Genomic DNA, 10,236 nt, shown 5'->3' with positions numbered 1-10,236 from the left:
CGCTGCGAAAAGAAAGAAAAAAGAAAGAAAATGTTTGGACCACTTCCTGTGTGTACTTTCAGGGTGCTATCAGAGCGGTATATACGACAAACAAAACCAGATAAGAAGCAGAAACTGGCAGGTGGTTTGCATCCCACATAACAAGCTTATCTTGAACTTCTAGTTTTCTTCTTGTCGCTTTAGTATTTTTTTTTCAAGATGACATTTTCAAAAACGTATGCATTACATTGCTTTATTTTGCGTAATATTTCACGCACACACGCGTGCGCCGCTTCTGTTCCAACTCGAGAAAAACCCGAGCTAAGGGCCGCCGCGGCAATGGATTCACCACCACTGATATATTACTCTCAGAGCATGGCATTGCACGCAGGAAGGCCAAGAGACTGAACACGCCCTTGTATTCTGCCTGTCCCTTTCCTTTTGCTCTCGCTTCCCTCTTTATCGCTCGCTCTTTCTCGTGTAAGGCGCGTTCCGCCCAGCTTGATACCAGCGGATCCGCCATGTAGGAGCAAGTACACATTTCCGATGATGACAGAGCAAGGGCCAAGGGCCGCAGCGATTGCACAATAGGACAGCCGCCTAGAAAAAAAGAAATAAAAAACGGAAGGGTTGATAGGATCGTTTCGGTGTGTCTCAAAACGAGCTGGCGTGCTCGCCGCCGGGGGAGCGCACTTTAGAAGCATCCACGTTGTATAGCGGAGCTTTGCCCTCCGCTTCGGCCGTCCGTGCACGAGATGCAGCTGCACGTGCCGCTCGCGGTGTTTGTCCTCCTGAGCGCGGCCAGCGCCAAGAAATACGGGCGCTGCGAGCTGGCCTCCATTCTAGTGCGCAACGGCATTCCCAGGAACCAAGTGCCCGATTGTGAGTACAACGATCGCCTTGCCTCGTCGTCAGCAAATCGAGCACCAGTCGCCGAAGCACCGCAACTTTCTGCATACTTTCGGGAAGAAAGGGATACCTCAGCAGTGCACGTAACCTTGAAACGGGCTAAGGCTTGTGTTGGGTCAATTTGAACTGTACATACATAGCATTGGTGTGTGGGAAGAGCAACGCGTAGCTGTAGGAGGCAGGGCAACGGGAAATTGGGCATGGATCGTTATCCTGTTTCCTAAAGCTGAGCAGTGACGTTTCGCACTAACTTAAAGCGCACGTTGGGCACAATGTGTGGCTTCGGTATATTAGCGCAATATGCTGGAGCATACGTAAACACAAACAGACAAAGATAAGGTACTTGTGTCTGTTACAGGATTCTACGCTTATAGCCAAGTTAGATTGCAAGGCCAACAAGCCCAGCGTTCACTCCCTATGAAGTGCGGATACCTGCCTCGCAATTATTATTATTATTATTATTATTATTATTATTATTATTATTATTATTATTATTATTATTATTATTATTATTATTATTATTATTATTATTATTATTATTATTATTATTATCTAGTTCAGGCGGCAGAGCTGCCGGGCGACAAGGAGTTATCGTTCCTTTGGTCCTTCGGGCAGTCATGCGACAATAGGTGTAACTAGAGCACCATTTTGAGCGGTATTTGGAAGCATTCTAAACAATTCTGAAGTAATCGGAAGCAAGCGGAAATGCTTTCTTCTCGTCACGCACAGCACTTCGAAGGGTTTGCAAACGGCAAGCGTGGAACGTCGCGTCTTTGTTTCACGATGCGAGCATTTGAGGGGCCGGAATGAAAGGCCGTTTAAGGGAATGTTAAAGTTAAGTCGCATTAAGGGGGACGTTAACTAGACTTTGTCCTGTGGCCAATCATACGGGGAGGGGGAGAGCGAGAGAGACAAGGCTGGTGATCAGACCAGTTAACCGCACTGGGCAATGCGCAGTGTGTCTATAGTCGTGAATACATATAAAAAATAAGCGGACCCCAGGCACTGTGGGAATCGATATAAGCACGCCTTGAATAAGTTGTCCACTTGACGAACTTGTATGGTATTTTTCAGAAATAGCAGAAACGAGCTGTACCGCGCGTTGAACTTAAATTTATCCGCTTTGTTATCCACTTAAATTTATCCGTCCTCACCCCATGTATGGAACTGCAAGCCAAGAGCGGCAAGGCTGTTAGTCACTCGTTTTGCGACTGTGTCGGTTCTACACCTACTCTGCCTCCTCTCCCCCTCCTCTCTCACATTCTAGCTGGCTTCCGTCTGGACTTTCACGTTAGTAGAAAAGCAAGTGCTGCAGTTTCTGCAATGCTTTTGCGGGGGGTCAATGATAATTGCAGCTGTCAAGAGGCTCAAGTGGCGACGCGAGGTTCAAACAAGCTTCTCGCGTCACCTTTCCCTTAACCACCCCCGACGCGGTGTGCCAAACAACAAAAAGAACAGCAGCAGCAGCAGCAGCAAAGGGAAAGTCGAGGGAAGAGACGAAGAAAGTATCGCTTTAAAAAGGAGAAAAAAACGGACTGCTTGAAAATGTCCGTTGCTTGTTTGATTTGATTGCGCAAAAGAAAAGGAGTTAGTGCAAAAATATAGGCCGCTGGTATCGTAACTGTCTTGATTTTCAGTGTCCACCGGGCAATGGACGTCGCAACCGCCATCATAGGGGCATTAGACTGAGAGATTCTCCTCAATAACTTATTCTTCATTAATAAAGTTCTATATATATATATAGTATATATAATCCTTATATTCAGAATGAGACTGCTCGAGCTTTACTTGCGTGCTTAGACCCCTCTCTTCAAGCGTTAGCAACGTTAATTTTTTTTAGTTCGACTCTTCTTACGCTTGTGATTCTTGTTCACTCTTTTAACACGGCGAGAACTGCACCAAATCTACAAGAAAAGGAAGCCATCATTAAGCATTGTCTTAAGCATCAAAGCAGAAGTCGTTTGTATAAATTTAGCTTCACAATTTCTAGCCTCTGTCATACTCGGCTGTGGTTAGTGAAGTACGTGTTACTTAATGTCGTACTAACACGTTTCGTCGTCACGGGAACGTTTGTGTTCCGCTGTCTTTCTTTTTTCTCCTTGTGACTGCCAATGTAACTACAGCTCGTGGTCACTATAGTGTAGAAGTGAAAGCCAGCTTCTGATCCAATACTGCTTCCCGTTCACTTACAGGGATCTGCTTGGCAACAGCAGAGAGCTCTCTCAATTCCAAGGCCGTTCACAGAAACCGAAACCACTCTACCGACTATGGCATCTTCCAGGTTGGTGTTGCGCAGGTTTCACTTGGCAAAGAAACCTTAATTTGCAACTGCTGCATCGTGATGAACGCGCAGTGTTTCCGTCTTCTGATGGGCTGCAGGAGAGAGCATTACTCAATACAAACGATCTGTGTCACTTCCTATATTAGAGGAATTTTTATGAACAGTAGAAGCCTTCTGTTCTCTTCCGTTCTGTTCTGTTATGTACGGGTTCCTATGGAGAGTTTGAGTCTGTAAACAGTGCTTCAATTTTACTTTCTTAAACATAAAGAGGCGGCTGGTGGGATCCTTCGTCACTCTTTCTTTCTCTCTCTCTCTCTCTCTCTCTCTCTCTCTCTCTCTCTCTCTCTCTCTCTCTCTCTCTCTCTTTTTGATTGCGCTACCAAACTGCTGGTGATCAAAGCAGTAAGATAGCTTTTTATTTAATTAGCCTCAGCAACGACAAACAGAACAGTAAGGTGTCCAACTTGTGGATTTCTGGCTCTGATTCTCCGTAAGTGTGCTGACGTCGCATATCTTAAATTTATCTTTTCCTTTCGATTGGCCCACACATTTGCATCAACACGCGGGGGATGTCAAACTGAAATTGTATCTACCTTATAGCCCTGCCTTTCTTTATTAGCCACTTCTCTTCAGTTCCTTCAGATTGCTAGGCGAGCGCTGTACATGCCGAAATCCGTATAATAATATTAAATCTGCATGTAATTACATTTTAGATCAACGACGGCTACTGGTGCAGTCCGGGTCGGCACAACGTCTGCAAGGTTTCCTGTTCCGGTAGGTACTGAACTATACTCTACGTATACAGGGACGCGCATATTTCGCTTAAAATCTCCGAAAAAAATTTTGCGCTTACCGCTGCACTACTTTTGCTCAAATTCCGCACAAAGATCGCATTTCGGAGTCTACATCGTTCACTTTAACGCTGGTTGAGTTCGCTTATCCTGATGAAAACTGTGTGCCGTTGACCCGAGATAGTCTTCGAAACCCGCTGGGCCTAAATTGAATTACAATATCCTCTGTCTGTTTGCGCAACCAGTCTGAAAGTGAGACGAATAGCTTGATGTGTTACATCGATGCGTTGCAATGGTTGTTTGTTGAATAACTGTGTGTCTTTATTTTATTTTTTTGTCCCTTCCATTATTGAACAGCCTTGAAGTCGGATAACATCCTCCCGTCTATCAAGTGCGCAAAGCAAATTTACAGAAGACATGGATTCAATGCATGGTAATCTCTGTATTTTCCTTCATGCGTTCCCGCGATCGGTACTGTTGTCTCTACTTAATAGTCTGTGCCTCACGCGAACAGTGGCGCTTTTAAAGGGACACTAAACCAAAACTCTAATTCACGTTAAAGTGGTAAAGCATTCATTTGTCAAAATTATATTTTAATTGATTTTGTGTAACCATTGGCTTAGTGCATATGCTATGGTGACTCTATATTGAGCCCTGTATGCGTATCATTTCATTTATCATCGTATTCATCTGGAGTAGTGGGCCAGCTATGCGTTTCCAGTTATCCTTACAAGTACATATATCTTTCAACTTTGTCCGTTATGTTTACGAGACGGTTGGCAGTGCTAAAACGGAACCAGCTTTTTAATTTTCCCCCCTAAAAAGCAAGGAGTTTACTTGAGGAAATACCGTAACATCAAGTATCCTTCCTTCATGACGTGTTCCAGATGCGCAGTTCAGAAAGGATTCGTTACAAGCATCTAGTAGAGCGTGGTGTAATGTCGCCTACCGTTAGACTGCACACGATATCACGTCTCTTCCACCTCGTTATCATAATGTGTTCGTCTATACTTCTGTTTCGACTGGTATCGTTTTTCATACCTTGGCACAGCGAAAAACATATTGTTTGTGTTTGCTTTTACCATTACTGTATTTGATACCCACCTGTTTGCTATTGTTTAAGAAAGTAGTTTATGTAAATAAAAATAAATTAATTAGTAAGCTTGACCCGTAAAATTATTACTTGCTTCATATTTCGAATACCCTACAATATTATCGGTCAATTTTGAAGAAACCGAATTTATTTTGCGCCAACAATGTGGAGAATTCTCATTCCACCTTGAAGTCCACTATGCTGCACCCACTATGCACCCGCAAGTACCTTCAAACGTCTGTGCATAGAATGCACACATTTATACGGACAGTCCAATAAAGGTTCGTGAATTAGTAGACTTAGTGGCGTACAGAGTCAAACATAAGGAGAAGTCGCACAATGCCCAGTCAGAGCTAGTGCACACTTGAATCAACCAGCAGTTAAAAGAACGCCTGTCAGAACCTTGCCCCTTCAGAGACAGTGATCACCACTGGGGCGCCCGTGCTTACTGCCTCACCACGCGGGCAGCCAGCGGCGGAGCGTAAACAAACTCGACTGCACTCCGCAATGCCGGCACGCCTAGGGGTCAAACGCATACAACACGCGCTAAGGAACCTCCTCCGTAGTACCTAGGCGGAGTCACACATTCAAGAAGCAAAGGCCCCCAGATTTTCTCTCTCGCACCCACTGTTGCTCGCGCCTGCGCAGAAACGTCGAGCGCCACGCCCCGCTGTACCTACCAGCAATTGTAAAAATGCAACGCGGCACCACAGCATTCTCCTTTTCCTCGGACTGCGAAGATTTGTTTCTGAGCAACCCGTGTATGGTTTGCTTCACAGCTTCGTGCAACTTTCGCTTGAATTATTATTTTTCCTATCATGAAACTTCTACCTAACGGATTTGCGAAGTCCTTGATTGCTCATTCTTGTTTAGCTTAATTGGCCACGTGACATTGAACAGGATTGGGCTCACCATCTTAGTGAGGTGCTCGTCCTTCCCATCCTTCTAGCGAAAAACACTTGTAATAAAAAAACTCCCTGGAAATATGAAGTTAGCATGTTTTGCCGTTGCCTTCGGGTTTGTGATATTGTAGCTGACACTGGTGAAAGTGACTATAGTTTGCATATCTGGTGACTTCTACAGTTCTTCACTGTGTCCGTAATTATTAGTGTCAATACGTCTTTTGTTTATCAGGTGTTACTTGTGCACGTCACATCGCGCATTGCAGTATATACTAGAAAAAAATTTTTTTTACCTCAGTTGGCAGAGCGACTGCACAGAAACTGTATCACCGAAACAGGGCACTATATATATTTCCTGCGAATATATTTCTGCTGAACCCGTATAGGTTTCCATTGTAGCTTCGTGGCGAATGATTTCGGGTCGGTGTGTGTGCGTGTGCGCGTGCGTGTGCGTGTGTGTGTGTGTGTGCGTGTGTTACGGCCTGCTTCTTTTTCGCTTGCCTTATCCCGTACGAACAATTTACTTCATTTTTTATTGTCAGGTATGGATGGAAACGCAAGTGCAAAGGGAAGAAGCTCTCCTCCTACGTCAAGGGGTGCCGATATTGATCTGACGTGCCACTGAATTACTACCTGCACGACCCAAGCATTTGCAACGTAGCCTTGATATATTGGCGCCTGACCTTCTGTCAGCGAGTGCTCCTGTTCACATACGTAATAAAGGAGCCAGTGTTACCATTGCAGCTGGTGTGTGTACAGTGTCGTTTACTCTTAGAGGAAACGCATATTTACTAAATTAGGCACAGTATACTAGGAAAACTGTTCCGATAGTAACATTTGTTTTATCCATCAATTGTTTTATTTTGTGTAAACGAAAGGTTGGTTATCGCGATACCTTACGCTGATGACTGTTAATGAAACGTTAAACTATGGGTACACAGGCAAAACCTGAGCAGAGCGTTTGAGAATACTAATCAGGTGTTTCACCTAATTGTAGATGATCCTCTATACCCTGCACAACCTCAGGATGTATACCATAAACTGGAGTGGAGTGGTACATATCCTACCATATCGTTTCAAGTGTGTATTTCTTCATAATCATCATTATCAACAGCAACAAGAACAACAACTGAAGAAACAGTATATGAGCCATTGTATGGGAAACAAGAGCAAGCATCCGCCGTCACTGAATGCGTGCGGTTGTTTGGATCATGGCAAGTGAAATACAATAAAGCCGCGCTACTCACCTATAAGGAACGCTCTCGTATTATGCATCGCTTTCGCAAGATGCCACTGGCTAAGGACTAGCCCCACAGGCAAGAAGGTCTTTGCGCGTGTAGATGTCACTCTGCTACGCATATACAACGCCCTAAATTAAATCATCCGCGTAAATAGCTGCAGCTTGTTCGCTCTTTCGTGCTGCACACTTTAAAAGTAGTAGTATTAGTACTAGGAGTAGGAGTTGTAAAAGTAGTAGTAGCACACTTTTAAAGTAGTATGCTTTTCAGAAATTCACTGTTTAAGGCTACACATGCAGGTTAACTTATTTTCAAGGGCCCTGAAACAATTTTTGAACATGGTAAGAAAACCTTGCGTCTTTGTAGAAGAGGCTCCTGTGAACATGTGAGCCAAGTATTATTACGCATGTATGCAGCAGGAAATTTACAGTCTCTTGTCAAAAACAGTGAAAAATCGCTTGCTCTCGTCTTCGAAATGTCGTCATCGGAAAGAAAAAAAAATGAAGCACGAAGGTTAAACATCCGTCCTGCACTAAAGACAGCTTTTTCAGTTCTGTAAACTGCGTCTATTATAGAATGTAAAGCGCACAAATTAGCTATATTACTTTCGAGCTTATTGAAATTGTTGCATGTACAACGGTTTTGCAAAAGTCCTGTACTGACTAGTGGCGTAGCCGATGGGGCCGGGGGGAGGGGGGAGGGAGGGAAGGAGTACACCGTGCACGTGCCCCAGCCCCCTTTATCTTTCTGTGTTCGTTAGCGGCCTGCCAAGTCTCAAGTTTTGTGATTTCCAACAATATTAGTTTAAAAATTATGCATATCCCACGCACTGTGGGAATCGATGCAAACGAAACTTTCTGTGCTGGTTGCTTTGATTGACGATAATTAGCGGTGGTGCTGACGGCGAAAGCTTAATTGCTTCAACGTTTAGGCAAACCCGAGAGTGGTCAGTTGATGTTAAACCTTACCTTGCATGCATCACTGCTGTTTGTCTGCGTATACACAGAAGACACAGGGAGAGGTGTTTGCTTGAGGCGTTCTTGTGCGCCATATTTCATAACCTCTGAGAGGATTGAGCACTGTAATTGCTTCACATGGCACATAGCATCGCGGCAGAAGTATTAAACTTGGATTATGGGCGTGTACGTGCCAAAACCACAATCAGATTATGAGGCACACCATAGTGGCGCACTCCGGATTAATTTTGACAACGTGATGTTCCTTAACGTGTCCCAAAATCTAAGTGCATGTGAATTTCGCCACCGTCGAAATGCGCTGCCGCGGTCGGAATCAAATCCGCAACCTCTAGCAATGCCATAGCCACAAAGTTATCGCGGCGGGCACAGAAGTGTTGATTTGACGGTTGACCGCTTCCGTAGTGTCGCCTGGACGCGGCGGTGCGCTTTAATTAACGCGCCTGCTTCTGCACGCCCTGCGTAATTGGTCCGCTTGACATATTTGTAAGTTGTTTATTTTTCAGACTTACCAGGAACGTACTGTACCGTATCTTGAACTTAAGCGTATCCAGTTTCCCAGCAACCGCTGTCGTATAGTAGTAGGGTTTCCTTGCCTTCTCACGTCACCTCAGCCTCCCCCCCTCCCCCCATGTGGGAACTGCCGCTTCTCCTCGCTCCTCTCTACAGTTCTGTCTACGTCCCCTCTGGACTTGCACGTTAGTTCCTGCAGTGCTTTTGAGGGGAGTCACGGATAATTGCAGCTGTCAAGACAGGCACGTACTTCGGATTTCTTTTAGGGGGGGGGGAGGGAGGGCAACCCAAGGTTTTTATGCAAATGACTGAGGGGAGGTGCCTTTACTAGTACCAATGTGAATAACGCCCACCCTTCGCCATAAAGACGGGCAAACCCGCAAAAGATGAATGAGATATAAGGTGTATCTCACAGGAATCTAGGCGGGGGGGGGGGGGGGGAGGGTTGTCCTCTCCGCCCACGTTACCTCTCCTCACACACATTACTAAAGCGCCGCCAAATCAATTTTGGGACTCTACAGCTATTCGGCGGTCAACATTTTGCTGCCTTTGACGCCTGTGAGATACAACACCTCCTTTACTTGGCAAACAAAAAACCACATCAAATGGACTGGCGCAGGAAGAATACTGCCAAGAACAAGTAAACAAGCGAAAGCGTAAAATAAAGATTTCTGGTAGCGTTTTTTGAATTAGCTCTGGAAGAATTATAGAGAAATATATATTTGCGAAATAATCACAGTTCAGTTCGATCCCTCGTTTACTGCTCTGCCAAGTGCGAAAACCGACTCGTATTGTTATTTGAAAAGTTGCGTAGCGATGCGCGGCCGCCAGTCCCGTATATAACCGGGTGGAGACGCTCAAGACGCTGCGCTTCTAGACCTACTGCGCCCACCGCAGAAAATTAGAAAAGCACCAACATAAGCACAGCAGAGAAGTGGCTACGTCAGGCGGCTCGATTGATAACTGTAGAAACGTCATTCAAAACACACGGAATTGTGCTTCACTTCCGGTGGCGTTTTCTAGCTCTACTTCTTTTTTAAATGAAAAGATGTTGATCCGTAAATATTTTCACAAACAACCGTCAATTTTCACTGTTACTTCCTCTTTGTCTGCTGCCTTGGCTCTCTCCCTTTGTAGATCGCTTAACTTCTCAACTCATTGCGACTGTTGTTTCCAGTTGGAAATTTTGCACGAGAAGGGCTGTACAATTAGGGAAAAAGCAGACGAGGTAACGGATGACAGTCATATTGCTTATGGCTTTACGGGTTGTTGCAGGGTTTGATGATGAATGCTGTTTCGCATTACTTAATTTCCACCTAACCATATCGCGGGCATATGGTTCCGAGGATCTGCCAGCGTCGCGGCGAGCCGTCACTCCAGGAAATAATGAAGCAAAGGAAAAGTTAAAAGCAACTGGCGTTTTCTCCGGCCGCAACTCGTTCCACAAGCATACAAACCAGCTGACTAAGAACCGAATCCCTTTCCTGGCCCCTGGATCAGTCTAAACAAAAAAGGTTGAACTAACGAAGCAACAGCGATGCGCGTGACCGTTGAAT

At 45.0% G+C, this 10,236-nt stretch overlaps 1 protein-coding gene across 1 annotated transcript; it reads left to right on the top strand.

Moving 5' to 3' along the window:
• The first annotated feature begins 615 nt into the window (after positions 1-615).
• Positions 616-6,698, top strand: LOC142585449 (lysozyme c-1-like). The gene is made up of 5 exons (XM_075696221.1): positions 616-861; positions 3,081-3,169; positions 3,883-3,943; positions 4,318-4,393; positions 6,498-6,698. The coding sequence occupies exons 1-5, from the start codon at positions 735-737 to the stop codon at positions 6,562-6,564; spliced, it is 420 nt and encodes a 139-aa protein (XP_075552336.1). The 5' UTR covers positions 616-734; the 3' UTR covers positions 6,565-6,698.
• Positions 6,699-10,236: the final 3,538 nt, after the last annotated feature.

The sequence above is a fragment of the Dermacentor variabilis genome, chromosome 6 (genome assembly GCF_050947875.1).
Source record: "Dermacentor variabilis isolate Ectoservices chromosome 6, ASM5094787v1, whole genome shotgun sequence".
Classification (NCBI taxonomy): Eukaryota; Metazoa; Arthropoda; class Arachnida; order Ixodida; family Ixodidae; genus Dermacentor; species Dermacentor variabilis.
This window is presented reverse-complemented; position numbering and strand designations above follow the sequence as displayed.